Source organism: Phyllostomus hastatus, unplaced genomic scaffold (genome assembly GCF_019186645.2).
Source record: "Phyllostomus hastatus isolate PE091 unplaced genomic scaffold, TTU_PhHast_1.1 phas_scaffold_442, whole genome shotgun sequence".
NCBI lineage: Eukaryota > Metazoa > Chordata > Mammalia > Chiroptera > Phyllostomidae > Phyllostomus > Phyllostomus hastatus.
The window spans coordinates 3233361-3255029 of NW_025334030.1; the positions used below are offsets into that span (position 1 = coordinate 3233361).

Genomic DNA, 21669 nt, shown 5'->3' on the forward strand with positions numbered 1-21669 from the left:
GAACATGGAGAGAATAGATAAAAGCTGGCTATTTTGGCTTTCTGTCAGCCAAAGCAAAAATGGAAAAATAAGGAATTATACACTTAATGCTGTCAGTTCTTATTATTCATGTTAGTTGTTCTATAAAGTCTCCTTGAACACTGAATTGCAAATACAGAACAACTGCTTCTAGGAAAAACACAGGGTCAGAGTTAGGTTCCTGCGAACCTCTAGTCATAACGTTTTTGTCACCTGATCAATACCTAGCCTTGTTTTCTGTTTCTATTTAAGGACACCTTATTCAGTACGTGGTGTAGAGTCAGTGACAGTAAACTCACGGCCAGCAGCACTATAAAGCATGTCTGAATGAATCGCATCTAACCCACGACGTTTTCTCTGTAAGGCACATCACAACCTTCTTGCTCTTAGAAACATGACACAGCACGTCTGCACTATGCTTGGGGCCACTGCAAACAGCAACATCACCGACCAAAAGCACAAAAACACAAAATCTGTGGCACTAAGTGGACCACGAAAAGGATGCTTGTTTATAGTATGGGAGCTGAAACGGGAAGGCAGAAAGACGTCCATGCACCCTCAGCTGGAGAAGTGCAGGTCGGGCAACTCGGATGTTTTTTGCCGCTCTGCACATGTCCATGACCGACCACAAAAGCTTCCTGAGTATTGATTTGGAGACTACACATACATTTTAGTGGGTAGGCAAGTTCACAACTATGCAACACATGAATACTGGGGATCGACTGTGTGTTAGAAGAAAGTGTCCCCGCCAGTTCTTCAGGAGACTCAAGCATTTGCTCTAATCAGCATACAGTTGACCACTAAACAACACGGGTTTGAACTGCGCAGTTCCACTTTTCTGTGGAATTTTTTCAAGCAATATAAATTACCCCTCCATTTAACATCTGTGGAGCCCACCAACAGCAGATCAACAGTCCATTGTTGGGAATCTGCGCATGCAGAGGGCCAACTATGTGCAAGGGACTTGAGCATCTGTGGATTTTGGTGTTCTCAGGGGTTCCTGGAAACAACCCCCTGTGGATGCCAAAGGATGACTATAGTTTAGTTTGGGGCAAGTCAAAAGTTATATGTGGAGCCCTGACCATTGTGGTCAGTTGGTTAGGTGTCACCCCCCTAAGTGAAGGGTTGTCAATCAGGTTACATGCCTGGGTTGCAGGTTTGGTCCCTGGTTGGTCGGGACACATATGAGAGGCAACCAATTGATGTTTCTCTCCCACATCAATGTTTTTCTCCCTTCCCCTCTCTCTAAAAATGAATAAATAAAAATCTGTTAAAAAATACACCAGGATTTTCAACTGTGTCAGGGGGGTCAGCATCTCTAACCCCTGCATTGTTCCAGGATCAACTGTATATGAATTTTTATATACAGAACATTGAAAATCATAATAAGCACTGGCTTTGATGGCAAAAGAGCAAGAATTGCAAATATGCTGTAACCATGGAAGACTTGGACCCTGCCTTCAGCAAGCGTGGGTAGCACCAATGTGAAGAAGCCACACTATTTCACCTGAGCCACCCAACCTATGTATACTTGTCTGTCCCCTTGTCCCCACACTAGTCTGTTTTCATAATAAACTTTATTGTAACAGAAAAATCAAAGATATTTATAGTGGGTTAAATAATATCCCACAAAATTCATGTCTACCCATAACTTCAGAATGTAGCTTTATTTGATAATAGGGTCTTTGCAGATGTAATTAGTTAAGGATCTCAAAAGGAAATCATACTGGATCAGTGCGGGCCCTATATCTAATGACGGGGGGTCTTTATCAGAAGAGGAAGGCACAGAGAGACACACAAAGAGGAAGGCTATGTGAACACAGAGACAGAGACTGGAGTGATGCTGTCAAGCCAAGGAACACCTGGGGCCATGAGAAAAACTCTAAGAATTGAGGAAGGAGTCTCCCCTAGTGCCTGCAGAGGGATCACGGCCTTGCCAACTCCGTGATTTCAGACTTCTGGCCTCCAGAACTGGGGGAGAATAAACTTCCGTTGTTTTAAGCCACCCAGTTTGAGGCCATTTGCAATTGCAGCCCCAGGATACTATTTGCCTGAAGCCCAGCTCAGCCATCTTCATGGCTGGGTTGTCATCTCCAGCTGTCCAGAAGAGTCAAAAGAAAAAGTAAGAAGGATGAAAAGTGGGATTCAAAGTGCATTCGGCAGTGAGCGAAGTGTGCACTATCCATTGTGTAAGTCAAGGAACGCACCTGTGTCCTGGTAGTGCCAGCCCCCCGCATAGAACTCCTCCAGGAGGGCAGGGGGGTGCCAGGTCTGAAGGAGGAGGTCCACCTGGTGCTGCTTTCGCCAGCTCAAGGACTGGCACAGCATCTCCCGGGCCTTGTCTAGGTGGAAGTCACGAGCCCGCAGGAACCGAAGGATGTGCTGGTCTTTGGGAATCTGAGAGAAGAAGGAGGAACAACCCATAGAATGGTATTTCCTAACCTGGTAGATAAAATTATGGAAAATGAATCTCTTGTTTCATCTAAAAATACTTAGCTGGGGAAAAGGCCAAATGTATCCCCAAGCCAAGGATTGCTAGCCGCTACCAGAAGCCAAGGAGAGACATAGAATAGATTCTCCCCCAGACCTTCCAGAAGGAACCAACTCTATTCTCACCTTGAGCTCAGACCTCTGGCCTCCAGAAATGGGAAAGAATAAGTTTCTGTTGTTTCAAGCCTCCCAATTTGTGGAGTTTTGTTTCAGCAGCCCCAGGAAATTGATACACCCCTCTTAACAGTGTTATATAAGCCAAAATATAATGCCCCCCTTTTTTGTGCCTGTTGTTCAAGCTGCATTCCTGCCATATATAACCCAAAAAGCCTAATAGCTGAGGGGACAAGCTAAGACCCCACCAGCTCTTCTTCCTTCCCTAGGGTATATATCAAGAGTCAAGGCAAAGCCAACCCCAATCAAAAGCACGGTTTACTGGGTGCTCAGTATGAACTAGACATGGCTCTAGACAAGCGCTTTACGTGGATTCCCATTAATTCACTCTGGGAGGTGAATGCTAATGTTATCCCCATTTTACAGATGAGGAGAGGGGGGCAGACAGGTTACATCACAGCTCAACACTAACTCCCTTGTCTGCTCCCTAAAGTGGGGAGGGGATGCTAGGAGAAAGGGCCAGCAACTCATGACCAAGCAGGAAGTTCTTATTCAACAGAGTTGAAGGTCAAGTTCATGGTAGGAACCCAAATGCATTATGAATCTTTGTGTGATGGGGCTTAGAGCCTAAAGGCAAACTCCACATGCAATCAAAAATCAACCCTTGCAACTCACTAAATCTCTTTTATTTATTTTTCTTTTAATATCTTTTCATTTATTTTTAGAGAGAGAGAGGAAGGGAGGCAGAAAGAAAGGGAGAGAACCACTGATATGAGAGAAAACAACGATCAGTTGTTTCATACATGCCCTGACCAGGGACTGAACCCGCAACCCAGACATGTACCCTGACTGGGAATCAAACCGGCGACCTTTTGGTTTGTGGGACGACACTCCAACTAATTGAGCCACACTGGTCAGGCCCATTAAATCTCTTTTTAAAAGAACAGTGTGCATGGTTATGTGAACAGCAGTAGTTATTGATCGGGGGTGACTGTGCCCCACAGGGGACATTTGGTGATACCTGGAGCCATTTTTGGTTGCCACGACTGGGGAAGGAGAGCTCGTGGAACTCACCAGTGGGTGGAGGCCAGGGATGATGCTCCAAACCCTACAGTGAACAGGACGGCCCCCACCAGAAAGAACTGCCTGGCCTTGCCCTGGCCGGGTGGCTCAGTTTGTTGAGCCTTGTCCTCTACACCAAAAGGTTGTGGGTTTGATACCTGGTTGGGGCACATACAAGAGGCAGCCAATAGATGTCTCCCCCTCACATCTATGTCTCTCTCTCTCTCTCTCTCTCTCTCTCTCTCTCTCTCACTCTCTCTCTCTCTCTCTCTCTCTCCCCCCCAAGCCTCCCCCTCTCTCTAAAATCAATAAGCATGTCCTCAGGTAAGGATAAAAAAAGACTGTTTGCCCTCAGATGTCAACAGTACCAAGTCAGTAACAATGCACAGCACATGTTGTACATAAATGAGACAGTATGTAATGAAAAGAAGGCAAAATCTAAGTATCCAGCATTGCTAATTACACAAACTTATTTCCCTGACCCTTCCTCCCAGTGCCTGAGGCTGGGCAGCCATAACTGAGTCTGTGTCTGCTCCGGCAAAGCCCAGCCCTGCACCTACCTTGCCTTTGTGTGTCTCCTGCAGCCAGTGCCGAAGCTGAATCAGGCAGCTCTCTTGCATGGGCGTGAGGTGGCCCAGGCACCTTTCAATGTAGTCTACATCCAGCTTGTCCCCTGCAAGAGAAGAAGGGGAGCTTCAGGACAAGAGGAAGATGCTGTGTCTCTTCACCACCATGTCTACCCTTTCTGGAACCCATACCTTACCAGCCACCTTGGATCTGAAATGTAATTCCAAGCCACAGGGTAGCCCTTTTACCGGATGACAGCTCCATGGGCTCCAGGTCCTCTAGTCTTTCCAATCCATATCCTGGGTGGTTATGAAAACTCACTCTGGGGCAAGCCTGGATCTCACAGTGGCAAGTGACATGTCCCCTTAGACTTTCAGAAATGGAAATAATCCCCACCTTCTAGAGCTGTTCCACCCTCTGAATATTTTTTCCATCCCCCTTTTCCTTTTTGGCAAGCATCAGCTTGTTCTTTCTATCTATGGGTCTGTTTCTAGTTTATTTCATTTACTCATTTGTTTTGTTTTTTTAAAATTCCACATAAAGTGAAAGCATATTTGTTTTTCTCTGACTTATTTCACTTAGAGTAATACCCTCTAGGTCCATCCATTTTGTCATAAATGGCAATATTTCATTCCTTTTTATTGCTGAATAATATCCCATTGTATATTTGTGCCACATCTTTATTTGGCTACCTATAGACACTTAGGTTGCTTCCATATCTACATATTAACTATTACCAGTAATGCTGCAATGAACATGGTGTATCTATCCTTTGAAATTAGTGTGTTCTTCCTTCAGATAAATACCCAGAAGTGGAATTGCTGGATCATATAGCTGCTCTATTTTTAATTTGTTGAGGAACCTCCATACTGTTTTCCACAGTAACAGGGCCAGTCTGCATTCCCACCAATGGTGCATGAGAATTCCCTTTTCTCCACATCCTTGCCAGCACTTGTTTATTAATTTATTGATGATAGTCATTTGGCAGATATGAGGTGATATCTCATTGTGGTTTCTATAAAGATTTTATTTTTAAGTTTTTATATAATTTATTTTTAGAGAGAGGGAGAAAAACATCGACTGATTGCCTCTTGCACGCCACCACCTGAGGACCTGGCCCACAACCCAGGCATGTGCACTGACTGGGAATTGAACCAGCGACCCCTTGGTTCAAAGGCTGGCACCCAATCCACTGAGCCACACCAGGTGGGGCTCATTTATGAATATTTTCTACCATTCATTAGGTTGTCTTCTGTTTTATTGATGGTTTCCTTTGATGTGCAAAAAAATTTTAGTTGGATGTAAGTCCCATGTGTTTGTTTTTTCTTTTGTTTCCCTTGCATGGGGAGATATGAGTGTATAGCCAAAAACATATTGTTAAGAATGATGTCAGAGTTTATGCCTATGTTTTCTTCTAGGAGTTTTATGGTTTCAAGCCTTACATTTAAATTGTTAATCCATTTTTAATTTATTTTGTGTATGGTGCAGAAAAGTGGTCCAATTTCATTTTTTGTTGGTATTTGTACAGTTTTCCCTTTATTGAAGAGACTGTGTTTACCCCATTGTATACCTTTCCCTCCTTTGTTGTGGATTAAGTGACCGTATAAGTGAGGATTTCCTTCGGGGCTCTCTGTGCTATTCCATTGATCCATACATCTGTTTTTATGAACGTGTCATACTATTTGGGTTATTGTAACTTTACAGTATAGTTTGATATAGGAGCCATGATACAGCCCACTTTGTTTTTTCTCAAGGTTATTGTGGCTATTTTGTGGCCTTTGGGGGTTCTATATAAAGTTTAGGATGAGTTGCTCTAATTCTGTGAAGAATGTCACCAATATTTTAACAGGAAATGCATTGACTCTGTAGAGTAGTCTGAATAGTGAGGACTCTTTAACAATATTAATTCTTCCAATCCATGACAAAGGTATAGCCTTCCATTTGTTTGTATTTTCAAATTACTTCTCCAATGTCTTATAGTTTTCTTATAGAGTACAGGTCTTTCACCTCTTTGGTTAAATTTATTTGTTTTCTTAATTTCTCCTCCTCATCATTTGCTATTGCTCTAAAGATTATTAACAATATGACATGCATCATGCATTGTCTCAGTAAGTTCTCCCAATGGTCCTATGAGGTGTTCCCACTTTCCAGAAGACAAAACTGAAGCTAAGAGAAGTTAAGTGAACTCAGATGAGTAAAGGCATGCAGTGTGCTTGGCATAACAGGTGGTTGATAAATACCAGTTTCTTTTGCCTTCTGACTACCCCAGGCCCTTTGTGGGGTGTGAGGCTTTTGGTAGGCAGAGTCCTGACCCCAAAATACTTCCCATAGCTGCACAGATCATTTCTACTCTTCAATCCCATCTCACACAACTGGGCTGTTCGGAGTCTGCATGTGCTGACATTTACAGGCTGTGCTCCATCCTCAGGTCCTGTTGCCCTCCCTTAACTTTTGGGGTGGCAGATGCTGGCATGGTGAGGCATGTTAGCTTCTCAGTAATGGATGGAGACACTCTATAAAGAGCAGCTCCGTAGGCATGGCTCATTTTTTGTGTGTGCAGATAGCACAATAGAAAAACAATGGTTCCTTCCAAAACAAAGCCTGCGGCTGGGGGTCATGCCATCTGCTCTAGGAGGCAACTGGGTAACCAGAGGCAGAAGGGATGCTGGGAGCAAGTAACTGTCCAGACCCAGAAACACCCACAGAAAAATCAGAAGCAGAGATGCTGGAGGGCAAGGGAGGCCATGTGGGGAGGGGGTGAGCAAGGAAGGGCTGAGGTAGAAAACACAAGGGAGGCAGGAGATACCAGCATTCTTCCAGCCTCCAGGCAGCTGTGAAGGCCTCTTTCTCCTGAACACAAAGGCTTAGTGATTCAGGGCAGGGTGGAAGGGGCGTGACGTGCCTCCCACCAGCCATCCTGAGTACCAGCCCTGCTTTGGACAACACAGACAGAGAAGGAAGGAAAGGCCTGTGTAAAACGGGAAGGGCACAGGACATGGCCCACAGAACGTATGCCCGAAAAAGGGTAGAAGTGTGGTGTTATTTAAAAATATATATTTTTTAAGATTTTATTTATTTTTTAGAGAGAGGAGAAGGGAGAAAGAGGGAGTGAAACATCGATATGTGGGAGAAAATTGATTGCCTCTTGCACACCCCAACCGGGGTCCTGGGCTGCAACTCAGGCATGTGTGTGCCTTGACTAGGAATCGAACCAGTGACCTTTCGGTTCATAGGCCAGCGCTCAACCCACTGAGCCACACCAGCCAGGGCTGTAAGAAAAATTTTAGTATTTTAAAAATGTATGTACAACAGTGGGCAGCTAGTTGGTGCAGAATAAATCATTGTTAAACAGATGGATTTTGTTCTACCTAAACACATTCCCAGATGTGGTCTCAGTTCCATGGTCTATCTCTACGGCAGGCAGGCCCCTCTCTTCAGTGTCCCCCAGTGAGAAACTGATGTGTTGTGAGCACAAGGGCCCATGGTTAAAGCTGGATGCACGGGGTGTGTGTGGTTTCATGTCCTGGGTTTTTCCCTTCAACATCATATTGTAAATATTTTCCATGTCAGTAAAAGTCTGAAATATGACAAAGGGCTAATTGCCTTAATATGTAAAGAGCTCTCATAAAGTAGTAAGAAATTAATGGGCAAATAGGAAAATGAACAAAAAACAAGAAGAGGGATTCCCATGCACTGATAAGCTAATTGGAGTCACTAAACATGAGAAAATATACTTGACCTCCCTCATAGGAAAGAAGTAATCACTAATCTACTAATGTTTGCTTTTTGCCTTTCAGAAACTTAAAATGTTTAATAACAGTCTCATGAGGAGCTGAGGTAAAGTCAGGAATAGACAAAGCTATACACTTTTGGTGGAACATTGCCTAGTACAACTTCTTTACAGGCCTAATTAGTAAATCTTACAAAATTTCAGTTGCACATAACCTTGACTCATCAATTCAACTTTTTAAATTATATGCTATGTATATACTCACGCAAATATTTTTAAAAACACAACTATACCACATTATTTGTATTTTTAAAAAAATGAAAACATGCTCTGGTCAGGTAACTCAGTTGGTTAGAGCATCGTTTTGATACGCCAAGGTCATAGGTTCAACCTGGTCAGGGCACATACAACAATCAACCAATGAGTGCATAAATGAGTGGAACAACAAATTGATCTCTCTCTCTCTCTCTCTCTCTCTCTGCCCCCCTTCCTCTCTACCTTTAAACTCAATAAATAAAACTGGTTTAAAAAATGTTTCTAAAAAACATGGAAACAACTTAAATATCCATCAGTAGGGTACTAGCTAAATAAACTAAATAAACCAATAAATAATTAATAGTAATTGCTTCTCAGACTTTTGGCTAAAATCAAGTGAAATATCAATAAATTTTTATTAATAAATAAGCTGTGGTGTAGCCACCCCATGAAATACTTCAAAGAGCAAAGATACATGCACTGATACAGAAAACTATTCAAGAAACATTACTAAGTGAAAAAAAAACAAAGTAGCAAATAGAATATATCGTGTGCTCTCATTTGTTCAACCTAGGTTATACATGCATGCATGCATGTGTGTACACATATATGTGCATGTATGTACATTTTATGTGTGTGTGATGCCTAGATAGTTAAGGAAAGCAAAGGAGTCTTACTTCCTACTTGACATCTTTTGAGCAATCTGAATTTTTTTCCACCATGATCATGCACCACTCATATAATTTAAAATAGTAATAAAACCAGAGAAAAGGGGAGCCCTCAGCCACCAGATCAGGTCAATTCCTGATCTAAAAATGAACCAGTTCTGGCTCTGGGGCTGGAAGGAAGAGAGAGGGCACAGCAGCCATGGAAGGGAGGAGGCTGAATCATCCCAGGACCCGATCCACCTCCAGGGGATCCACGGCAGTTCTCCCCCCACAGAGGGAGCAAAATCCACTCAGGCTTCCTCCTCGGACTTCAGCCTTCAGCCACAGTTACCTACCGTCAGAACCCACCATTTCTGAATCGGCGCTCTGGGTGCTTCTGGGCCCATCAGCCTCCAGGGAGCTGGGATCTCCCAGCCCAGGCTGGGAACGGGCGTCCTCCTCTCGGACTGGGGCAGGCGTCCACCGAGGAATGTGAGAGGTGCCCTGAGAGATGAGCTCGTTCAGGTAATGCTCAATCACCTCCTTCCCCTGGAAGCCAGAGAGAACTAAGACACATCAGCATCACACAGAACAGTGGGGTGACAGCACCAGCCTGGGAGTCATCCTACCTGCTCGGGTCCCAGCCCTGACACATGGCTGTCGAGCAGTTGAAATGTGGCCGGACCAAATGGAAATGTGCTGTGAATGTTAAATACACACTGAATCTGCAAGACTTGGGACCAAACAAAGAATGTAAGTTTTATATTGATAATTCATTGGACAAAACATATTATTAAAATGAATTTCATCTACTCAGCAATGGGTCTGATATCTTTAAACCAAGCAGGGGCAATTTTAACCAGGAAAAAGAACCACACAATGTTGCTTCTGTGTCCAGAGAGTTCACACAACAACCTGGGAACAACCAAAACAGTGATTATGATGGCCCCATTATAGGCTTGCTGTCCATCCATCATCTCCTATAAATGGCCATTGTTAGAATACCCATCCTACAGATGAGGAAGTTTAAAGATCTTGCCTGATGTCACATGGGTTGTCAGGTGGCAGAGGAGGCTTTGAACCAGGACTGGCAACCCCAGAGGTCTGTGCACTATTCTCCCCATGACTGATGGAACCCCTCTCTTACCCTCTTGACGTTGGCTGTGTACTGCTTCATTGCAATCTTTTCCAAGGCACTTTCAAAGCCAAAGAAGGACCGAATGTCAAGTGAGGCAGATTGCTCAAAGCAAGTCCATTCTTCATTCTCGGGGTGGACCTGAAAGCAAGGCAGGGGTGATGACACAGTCTCAAGGTGGAAGGCACCATGCCCTCCCCCTGGGCTCTCTTGGTGACCTGGGCCCTGCTAGAGCATGCAGTGGATGGCACAGTCACAGCCAGTGACATCCAAGGGGTCCAGCAGTGCCAAGAGCCCCGACCCAGAGCACAACACAAGGTCTAAAGTGTTAGAGAGCAAAGAACCTTCTCAGGAGGGGCAGAAAGAAAGTGGATCTGATATCTGTGTTCCTGTCACTTAAAAATTATATGTATATAGGTCTGTGTGAGCAGGATGGCTCCTGCAGTATGGAGGATGACTCAGCACCAGGATCCTGGCATCTGCTCTCTTGGTTCTCTCCCTAAAGCCACTGTTCCCAGTCTCCTCTCAAGCATCTCTGGTCCACTCTGCCCATCTCACTTTGCCAGAGCCCAGGCTGCAGCTATCATCCTGATGTGGTGCAGCTTGTGGAAGCTTGGTCCATTGATAAGCTGTTTTTATCCTTTATAGCTTTTGGACCATTTCTGTATCCTTAGAGTGCTCCAGGAGTACACAGTTCCAGTGAATGCATAATCCATGGAAGTATAGTGACATTCAAACAAATAAAAGTTGCTGTACTCAGTGAGTTCTTTGAGCATCCTGATAACCAGTGTTTTGAACTCTGCATCTGACAGGTAGAGATGCTTTGGCTCTCTGTCTTAGTAGCATGGCCTGTTGTAGAAGAGCAGACCTGTAAATTGTGTGGGTTGGAGCCTGAGGTGATCAAGAAAAATCAACAGGGAACTAACACTGGAGGGAATGAAACTGAATATCAAATCAATGATTTGGAACATAAAAAAGAAAAAAGCATTCAATCAGAACAGCAAGAAGAAACAAGAATTCAAAAAACAAGGACAGAATAAGAAGCTTCTGTGATATCTCCAAATGTACCAACATCCCAACCATAGGGATGCCACAAGGAAAAGAGAAAGAGCAAGAAATTGAAAACTTATTTGAAAAAAAAATAATGAAAGAAAACTTTCTTAATTTGGTGAAGGAAATAGATATACAAGTCTAGGAAGCACAGACAGTCCCAAACAAGTTGGGCCCAAAGAGGACCACACCAAGACACATCATAATTAAAATGCCAAAAGTTGAAGATAAAGAAAGAATCTTAAAAGCAGCAAGAGAAAAGCAGAGATTTACCTGCAAAGGAATTCCCATAAGACTGCCAGCTGATTTCTCAAAAAACAAAAAAAAACTTTGCAGGCTAGAAGAGACTCGCAAGAAGTATTCACAGTGATGAAAAGCAAGGACCTACAATCTAGGTTACTCTAACCAGCAAAGCTATCATTTAAAATGGAAGGGCAGATAAAGTGGTTCCCAGACAAGGTAAAGTTAAAGGAATTCAACATCACCAAGCCCTTATTATGTGAAATGTTAAAGGGACTTATCTAAGAAAAATATCAAAACTATGAACAGTAAAATGACAACAAACTCACAACTATCAATAACTGAACCTAAAACAAAAACAATAACAAACCAAGCAAACAACCAGAACAGGAACAGAATGACAGAAAAGGAGTTCACTTGAAGGGTTATCAGCCAGGTAGAGAATGGGGGAAAAGTACAGGGATTAAGAAGCATAAATTAGTAGGTAGAAAATAGACAGAAGGAGGTTAAGAATAGTATAGGAAATGTGAAGCCAAAGAACTTGTATGCACGACCCATGGACATGAACTAGGAGAGATTGCTGGAGGGAATGAGGGTACTGGGTGGAGGTGGTGATGGGGGAAAATTTGGGACACCTGTAACAGTGTAATTGATAAAATATATTTTAAAAAATAGAAGGGAGGGTTAGGGGGAAAGGCAGAAAACTATACTTGAACAACAATAAGAAAATAGAAAAATAAAGATCTCACAAATTTAAAAAGTATATGTATATAATAATATATAAAAATAGGTAATATATGTAATATAATATATCATATATAAAAATAAATTATACACAAATATACATTTTATCTTTTTAAAGATTTTACTTATTTATTTTTAGAGAGAGGGAAAGGGAGGCAGAAAGAAGGGGAGAGAAACATCGATGCGCAAGAGAAACATTGTTCAACTGCCTCCTTCACACCCCTAACCGGGGGCCTGGCCCGAAACCCAGGCATGTGCCCTGACCGGGAATCGAGCTGGTGACCTTTCAGTTTGTGAGATGATGCCTAACCCACTGAGCCACATCAGTCAGAGCCAAATACACATTTAGATATATATCTTTAAAATGCATGTTATGTGTTTATATATAATATATAAAAAATAAATATTTACATATGTAAGCAAAGACAAACTTCATTGACAGAGCTACCACACAGACCCAGGCTTAGTGCCTCTCAAACTCCCACAGGCAGAAGTGCTACCAGGGAGCCTATTAAAGATGCAGAGGCCCAGGTGGAATAGATCCAGGGTGGGGCCCAGGAATCTGCATGTCACAAGCAGCCTCAGTGATGCTGATTCAGTTGTTAGTGGAACTTGTTCTGAGAACCACTACACTAAATGGGATTTAAAAAACTCCCACCCGCACCTCCCCAGACATACACATCTGAACATCTTAGGCCCAGGTTCCAGGAGGCCCCAAGAAAAGCTAGAGGTGTGCAAAGAAAAAAGCATTCTCCATACGCCTGTTGTGTATGGGGCACCACAGGACAGATGCAGGAGCCAAGATCTCCCTGGGGGTGGGGGAGGCTAGGTGAAGACACAGCAGCAACACCTGTAATGTGCCATAGTTGTCGCACAAATGCAATTTGGGATCTAGCACAGCTACCTCATCTCATTTGCCCCTCTACCAGCTGATGAGGCAGGTTCTGCTGAGGTCCCCTTTCACAGGGATGGACAGGTGGCTCAGGAAAGGGAAAGCAATGTGCCCAACATTATTCAGCAGGAATGTGGCAGAGCCCTGGCCAATGTGGCTCAGGTGGTTGAAGCATCATCCAGTAGACAGAAAGGTCAAGGGTTTGATTCCCAGCCAGGGCACATGCCCAGGTTCCAGGTTCAATCCCTGGTCAGGGTGCATAGAAGAAAGCAACCAAGCAATGTTTCTCTCTTACATCGATGTTTTTTACATCAATATTTCTCTCTCCCTTGCTGTCTCTTTAAAAGCAATGAAAAAATGCCCTCAGGTGAGGATAAAAAGAAAAAGAAGAAAGAAAGTGGCAGAGCTGGGTTGCCTGCAGAGGCCTCACTCCATCCCTGAGGCCAGCAGGACCCCTGCAGTCTTCATTCTGACCTCCCTGACCCACCAAAGGGTCTCCCCACCTTCTGTTCCCTCCCCCAGAACTCATTTCCCAGCCCTCTCCTCCCTCAACCCCAGCTTCCATGGCATCTCCTCAGGGAACACTGTCACAGGGGACAGGGCCCCTCCTCTTACTCTCCGTAATTCTAGCTGCTCCATCCCATCTTGGCTTGTCTGTCAAAGTTCTGTCTACACTGATTTGGTTTTTCTCTGGACAAAATTGGAAGTCTACTGCTTTGGGTGTTTTTTGTTGCTGTATTTCTGGACAAAGTTACATGTCTATGCTGATTTGCCGTCCCCTCTCCCAGCCTGTGTCTCCCGCTGGAATGGATGTGCTGGAGAATAATAATAATTATCCTTGATTATATTAAAAAGTAACGCATAGCCTGGCTGGTGTAGCTCAGTGGATTGAGCGCGGGCCTGCAAACCCAAGGGTCACCGTTTCAATTCTCAGTTCAGGGCACATGCCTGGGTTGCTGGCTGGGTCCCCAGTAGAGGCCGCATGAGAGGCAGCCACACATTGATGTTTCTCTCCCTCTCTTTCTCACCTCCTCCTCTCTCTTTTAAAAATTAAAAAAAAAATAAAAGTAACACATATACAGGGCTTAGTACATGCCAGGCACTGGTCCAGGGGGTGTGGATATTTTACTTCCTCTAGTCCTCACCACAGTCTATGGGGTAGGCACCATCATTAACCCCGTCTTACAGGCAGATAAATGAATGGGGCACAGTTTCTTGAAAACAGGAGAGAGAAGAATGGAGGAAGAAGGCAAGTTGTCAGATCTAAACATAAAATGTGGGATCCGTGGCATTTGAATTTAAGATAAACAATGCAAAATAGTTTAGTATGTCTCAAGCTATATTGTAGACTGCTTAAACTTGTTAAAAAAAAATCAGCTGTGTCTCTGAACTGTAGATGTGAGGAGCTCCTGCATTTTACCCCACAAGGCTCTGTGAGGGAGGGCGTCAGCCCGGCCCGGACGCAGGTGCTCAGGACCAGGTGGAGGGGCGGGGGTCGCCAAGCGGGCGCTCACCGTGTAGCTGCAGTTCTCGTGGACCACCACGCGGCTAGCGAAAGTCTCATTGTGCGCTTCGATGTGGAGGGTCCTCTCTTTCCAGTTCAAGACGTTTTTCTGCACGAAAACCACGTGCTCCACACCAGCGATCTGCAAGTGAAGGGGCAGCAGGGGTGTGCAGGGGATGAGGGACTGGGTGCACGAACCACGAGGGCTAGCCCGGTAACCCCCAGACCCCGAGACCCCCACCGCACGCCTGCCTGCCCACCCACCTGGGCCGGGATCTCCGACTCCATCTCCCCAGCCCCCTATTCCCGGACCCCCGTTCGGCCCTAGTACCCCAACACCCCGCCCAGTTCCAGCCCAGCCTCCCTGCCCTTGTCCCTCCGGACTAGCTGGCCCTCCGACCCAGACCCCACCGCCTAAACCCCTTCCAGCGCCCACGTCCACACACTCACCCCACCGCCTGGCCCCGCCCCTGGCCCCCAGGTACCCCTCCCGTGCTGACCCCCGACCCCCGTCTGATCTCCTCCTTTGCTCCCCGCTCCCATACCTTCCGCAGCAGCCGCGGGGCTTCCACGCGTAGCCGGCAGCTACGCTCCACCACGTGCACCGCGCCGTCCTCGCTACGGGACTCGCACAGGATCTCGCTGCCCAGGAAGACAGGGATCTGTGGGCAGGTGGGGAAGCGCTTCTCGTAGGCCTGGGGGTAGAGGAGAGTGAGTGCGAGGGGGTGGCGAGGTCCACCGGCACAACTCTGCTCCTGCCCCGGGGGAATGTCCTCTCATTTCTCATTTGACAGCGTGGTATGGAGAGTGCGCAGAGCACTCCTGGCGCCCGGGGAGCGCAGTGACCTCTGCTGCCTCACCAACAAGACCATCGTTTGCCTGCGCAGTGACTGGGCAGATCACCTTTTGGCTTTACATCTGGGCTTTCGCCCTCAGACGAGAGTGGACTTGACAGGGATATCTTAAAAGAAAGCATCTTTCAGGGGGAAGAATTTTTTTAACAAAATTCAACACCTCTTCATGACAAAAACTCAACAAGCAAGGAGAGAAGGACACTTTCTCAACCTGATAAAGGGCGTCTACAGAAAACCACAGCATACAGCACACTCAGTGGTGACAGACTGACCACTTATTCCTCCGGACCGGGAACAAGGCAAGGCTGTCTGCCCTGGCCCTTTCTAGTCAACATCCTAGAGGTTCTAGCCAGAGCAGGAAGGCAACTAAGAAAGAAAAGGCATCCAGACCGGAAGGCGAGTCTGTGCCCACTTCCACAAGTACCAGGGTCAGAGCCGCTGGGGGGCGTGCGAGCATACAAGCAGGCGGCATTCAAGCAGGGTCTGCTCCAAGCGCCGGTCACAGCCCACAGGCCCCGGAATCAGGATCAAAGCAAGCTCCAAATATAGCGCCGGCATCTGAGGACACGCACTCCCACCCCCAACCCTGCCAGCAGAGAGGCGGCACCCACCCAGCTCAGAGTGACAGAGGCAGGGGAGGGGAAAGGAAGACATGAAACCATGCCTGGTGCCCTTGGGGTTATCCCAGCCCCACAAGGCCAGTCCAGCGTGTCCTCCGCCAGGGTCAGGAGGATAAGCACTGCCTCCTTGCCGGATGTCAAAACTGGTTGCCTTGTACAAACACACCAGCGTTAGAATAAGGCACATTGGTCCCGGAGGGAAAGTGCACCATGGGGCTCCTAAACAGGGGTCTGGGCTCTAAAGACTGGCAAGGGAGGCCCCTGAACCCTCTTTCGAAGGAAGGCGTTTCCCCACTAAGGAGGGAGCCTCACAGCAAAGTGGATGAGAGATGAGAGCTGGAGGAGCTCCACCCCTCCTAGCAGAGGGACAAGTCCCTTCCTTCTCTCAGTCCATTTTATCATCCGGAAGAATGGGTGTATACCAAGCCTGTCTCCCAGAAGACCAAACCAAGTTGAGTATCTCATGTAGAGTGTGGCACGTCGCAGGCACCCAGCATTTTCCCTCCCCAGGCAACAGGACTCAAATGGTGGCACAGTATAGGTTTGCAAGAAACAGAACACAGCTCCTTCCCAGGCCTTTCGGACCACTCTGCTGGCATCAAATGCAGGGGGAGCATGAGGAGCCAGCTTGGGCCCCACCTCTGCGATGGGCAGGTGGATGCTGACGTGTTTTGAAAGGATAAGGGGGGAAAGGGGTGCAAATTTCAGAATTGGACAGACTTAGTTCAAGCCTCTGCTACAGTCTCACTGGGTGACCTTGGACAAGTCACTTGCCCTCTCTGAGACTCCGTTTCCTTATCTGTAACGTGAGGATGTCACCAGACTGTGTCTTGGAGTAGCTGGTACTCATCAAGCCTTGACTCTACTCTTCCAGCTGTGTGTGTTCTTCTATTTAAACCTCTGCATGACATTCATTTGACAATGAGGAAATTGGGGCCCAGAGAGGCTACGTAATTTACCCAAGGTCACACAGTGGAAAATGGTGAACCTGGAGTTGAATCCCAAGCTGGATCAGCACCCCCGTTCCCTCAGGAACGCCTTGCTCAGCAGCAGGTCTTGTTCTGCCCAGCAGCTCGGAAATAGCCAGGCTTTGTCTGCTGGGGCCGTGTGGTCACAATTTCTCCTTTCTCTGCCCTCAGTCCTTCTACTCTTGCCAGGCAGTGGCCACACTACTCCTGAGCTTCTCCACCCCATTGACTGGTTTTCAGTCTCTCTCCTGATCCCCAGATGAAAGGAACTGGATACCCAGAACGGATCCCACACTCTGCACTGTGGACTCCCAGGCCCTGGGAGATCTGTCCCACCAGCCCACCGCCCACCCCAGCCTCCTTTACTCTGCTCTAGCCACTCCAGCCTCACTGTTTCTAGAACACACTGTTATGAGTTGACTTGTGCCCCCCACCTCCAATAAAACTTAAGTGTGAAGTCCTAACCCCCAGGACTTCTGAACATGACCTTATTTGGAAGCAGGTTTGTTGCAGATGTAACTAATTAAAACGAGGTCATACTAGAGTAGGGTGGGCCCTACTCCAGTATTACAGATGTCCTTATAAAAGGGAAAATGTGGACACAGAGACACACATGGGAACACCACATGAAGACAAGGGCATTGACTGGGGTGACTCCTCTTCAAGCCAGGAAACCCCAGGGATCATGAGCAACACCAGAAGCCAGGAGAAAGGCCTGGAACAGTTTGCCCTTCTGAAGGAACCAACTCTGCCGACAACTCGATCTCAGACTTCTAGCCTCCAGATTGTGAGATTAAAAATGCCTGCTGTTTAAGCCCCCCAGTGTGTGGTGCTTTGCTCTGTCAGCCACAGGAAACAGGAAATCCACCCACCAGGCTTGTTCCTGCCCAGGGCCTTTGCACTAGCTGTTTCTCCTGCTTGGAAAACTCATCAATTCACTTGACAGGGAGGTGGGAGGAGGTAGGAGTCACTGAGGCTCCCAGAAGGTAGAGGACAAGGATGGGGGCTGAGGAGACTCTACACTTCAGGGACTTGTCTATCTCTGCTGGTCCCTCTTCCTGAGACACCCTCCCCCACTTTCCCTGCAAGGCTGCCTCCTCCCCCGTGCTCTGTCCTATAGCCCATTCATTTACTTGATAGCACTAGGGCACTTTTAACCATATATACTTACTTGCTTGCATGTGGTGCACCAAAGGCTGGGCTGAATGCTTTTCAGCAGCACTAACCTCATACCTGCATCCATCTCAGTTCTTGGCACACACTAGGGGCTCATAAAGAAATGCCAATGAGCAGAGAAAGAAATAAAATAAAGTTGCTGAAGTCCCAGATAGCCACAAGAAGGTGCTGGAAGGAATGACAGGCTATGGCTCAGCACACACAGCCAGCTGAGGGCACTGAGCTTCATTGGCCAACTTCCTGTCATAACAAACCTTGTTAGAAGAGCCCCATCTGGAGCCCCTAGATAACAGGGGGAAGTCATGGGGACTGATCAGCAATAGAGGGATGCTTGGACACAACTCACCCTGCCTACGCAAGGGAAGGCGCTGCCTTCTTCAGGCGAGCAGTGGCTGCTCCAACGACAGAGCCACCCCAGGTTTCAGGGGCCCCAGAGCTCAGTTTCCATCTGGAAGGCAGGGGCCCTGAAATAAGGAGTCCATCGCTGTGCCAGTTCTCCAGTGTCAGAGGACTGTCAGCGGGAGATTCCCTGGGGCTGTGAGCTCTCGAGTCTGACACTGTTGTTACTGACATTTACAAAATGCTAACTGCATCCTTTCATCCTCACCATGCCCTGATAGGACAGGAACTAGTGTTTCCCCATTTTACAGCTGAGCAAGCTGAGGCTTGGGAACACATTACATGACTGCTAGAAGTGGCAGAATTGGAGCCAGGCCTGGCTGACCCAGACCCCAGGCCTGAACCACCCTGTCCTGCCACTTGGGAGATATATAGGTTACACCACAAGTGTTGGTGGTTTGCCCTGGCAATGTGACTCAGTGGGTTGGAGCGTCGTATACCCAAAGGTTGCCACCAAAACAGGTCCGATCCCCAATCAGGGCACATATGGGAGGCAACAGACAGATGTTTCTCTCTCACAGCAATGTTTCTCTCTCTCTCCCCCCACCCCACCCCCATCCTCTGTCCCCAAAATCAATTTTTAAAAAAACATCCTCAGGTGATGATTAAAAAAACCAGTGGCAGTGTTTTGGAGATGCCAAGTCCCCTGGCCTAACCCCACAAATCAAGGGCCCTTTGCCTTCTGCACACCACAGCATCTTTCAGAACAAAGAGTTCACAGGACACAAGCTATGTGGGGAACCAGCTCTCACGGCTAGTTTTATCCCTGTCTGAGAGCCTCAGGTGCTGACTGCTGTCCTCACAAATCAGGCCTGAGATTCTCCCTGACAGACAAACACGTGGTTTGGCCTCCTAAGGGATACAAGGCAGTAGAAGGATTGAGTTACGGCCCCTCTGCCAGGTGGTTGGGAAGGGACACCCAAGCCTGCAGGCTCAGAAAGGAAGCTGGTCCAAGGTCCAGAACTCGCCCTTGCAAGAGCCTCGGCTGGGGCAGGCAGAGGCCGATGTAAACTTCCACTGAATGTCTCCCACGTGCCCCCCATTCTGCAAAAAATCTACAAAGACACACTTAGCCTGTGGAGATGAGGGGACCAGAGCTAGAGAGCCCTGTACTCCCAGCTAAGCTGGGTAACTTTGAGCACAGCAGGCCCACCTGTAAAGTGGAGTAATGCTCCCAGAGACCACTCGCTTGTACCTGTTTTCTTCCTTCGTGAGTCACTATGCTGAACTAAGAAGTCGTCAGACCCTGACAGTGGGTTTGCTCACCTCCAAATCCATGGTGCCTTGAAAAAATGCCTAGCTCATAGTTGATACTCAATAGACATTTACATGATGAATGAGTGAGTGACAGACAGTACAGCAGAGTTGTTAAGGGCATGGACTCTGGGGCCTGGGTTCAAATCTCTGCTCAGCCTCTGACCAGCTCTGTGACCACATGAATAAATCATCAAGCTCTCAGTTCCTTAATTCATTCCTCAGTTCCTTAATTCATTTGTTAAAAAGAGAAAAGTATCTACTTTGCTGAGTTGTCTGGGCAAATAAAGGAGTCTGTTTCAGTGAAGTGCTGAGAACAGAGGCTGACACATGGTTTGTTCTACATAAGCATTTGTTAAATACATTTAAATTTTTAAAAAGGGTGAGAGATTCTATAAAGTACAGGAAAGCTATTTCTGATAATCACTTGACAGCTGCTCCCTCCCCCTCTCCCTCCTTCCTTCCTGCTCTTCCTCATGCAAATTCAAAGGAAGCTGGAACCAGTAGCCTAAACCTTCCACCGCAAATGTGGAAAGAACAGCCAAACCACACTAAGATATTCTAGCCCAATATGCCACCCTTCCTCTCTGTGCCGAAGTCTGGAGTCAGGGCACTGACCGCCCAGTGACCACCACGTGGCCACCTCAAGAGCCTTCCTTATCCACCCACCAGATTTCCCCTGCAAGCCTGGGAGACCCCAGGGCAGACGAGTATCAATCCTCTAGCTCTCTCAACTCTTCTTTCTTAACTGAGATGTAATTCTCAGACCATAAAATGCACCATTTTAAAGTGCACAGTACAGTGAGTTTTAGTACATCCATGAAGTTATGCAACAGTCACAACAGTCTAATTTCAGAACATTTGATCATCACAAATAGAAGCTCCGTACCTGTTAGCAGTTACTCCCCAATCTCCCCACCCAGCCCTAGGTGACCGCTCATCTGCTTTCTGTCTCTTTGGATTTGCTTTCTCTGGACATTTCATATCATTGGAATCACACAATATGTGGTCTTTTGTGATAGGCTTCTTTCGCTGAGCATCATGTTTTCGAGGTTCACCCATGTTGTAGCAGGAGTAAGTGCTTCATTCTTTTTCATAGCTGGGTAATGTCTGAATTCCAACTCTGGACCGAGGTTTTTAATCAGAGCTCAATGAGTGAGCCATCAGACACCCAATGGCAGCAGTGCCACCCAGCTGACGAAGGGAAGTGGGCACGCAGGACCGTGGCGGCACTATTCTAGAAGTCTTCCGCAATCACTGCCATGGACAGTCTCTATAAACACCTATACCCAGACAGCCTTGTAGCTGAAAAACCTACTGCTATTGTAGTCAAAGCCAGCTCACAAGACAAAAAGGACAAATACAGAGGGTCAGAGGACCCTGTGCCAGGGCACCCAGACACAGTGAGGGGCACGTCTGGGGTGTGACAGAGTGGCAGAGACAAAGCACAGAGTTTAGACGACACCTCTGCCACTTGCCAGCTGGGTGACCTCAACTTAACCTTTCTGAGACTCAGTTTCCTCAGGAAAAAAAAAAGATTATAAGGGTGATGAAACCTACTTCATAAGGATTGCTCTAAATATTAAAAAGAGATAATATGTGTAAAGTAATTAGCAGTGTCAAACACTGCATAGTAGATTTTTAAATGAACATAGTAGATGTCTTCAGGGCTATAAATCAACAGGGACCATTTTTCTGTACACGGGTATTTGTACACCCGTGTTCATAGCACTATTCCCAATAGCTAACAAGTAGAAACAAACCAAATGTTCATTGACAGATGAATGGATGAACAAAATGTGGTCTTTCCATACCTTGGGATATTCATCCATTAAAAGAAATGATGCTAAGCGAAATAAGCCAGACACAAGAGGACAAATACTATATGATTCCACTCATATGAGGTACTAGTGTAGTCAGATTTATAGAGAGAGAAAGCAGCATGGTGAT

General features: G+C 46.5%; 1 protein-coding gene across 4 annotated transcripts in view; it reads right to left on the reverse strand.

Annotated features, from left to right (window-relative positions):
- SEC14L5 (SEC14 like lipid binding 5) overlaps positions 1 to 21669 on the reverse strand; it is a 46272-nt gene that overhangs the window by 16338 nt on the left and 8265 nt on the right. For 2 of the 4 annotated variants that reach the window (XM_045820904.1, XM_045820903.1), the window contains exons 3-9: positions 18062 to 18151; positions 14994 to 15143; positions 14459 to 14590; positions 10031 to 10159; positions 9240 to 9432; positions 4245 to 4357; positions 2226 to 2415 (exon numbers count right to left, since the gene is read on the reverse strand). In XM_045820904.1, the coding sequence (XP_045676860.1) occupies positions 2226 to 2415; positions 4245 to 4357; positions 9240 to 9432; positions 10031 to 10159; positions 14459 to 14590; positions 14994 to 15143; positions 18062 to 18151 (997 nt within the window). The remainder of the gene's footprint in view (positions 1 to 2225; positions 2416 to 4244; positions 4358 to 9239; positions 9433 to 10030; positions 10160 to 14458; positions 14591 to 14993; positions 15144 to 18061; positions 18152 to 21669) is intronic. The other 2 variants (XM_045820906.1, XM_045820905.1) reach the window with 1 other exon arrangement.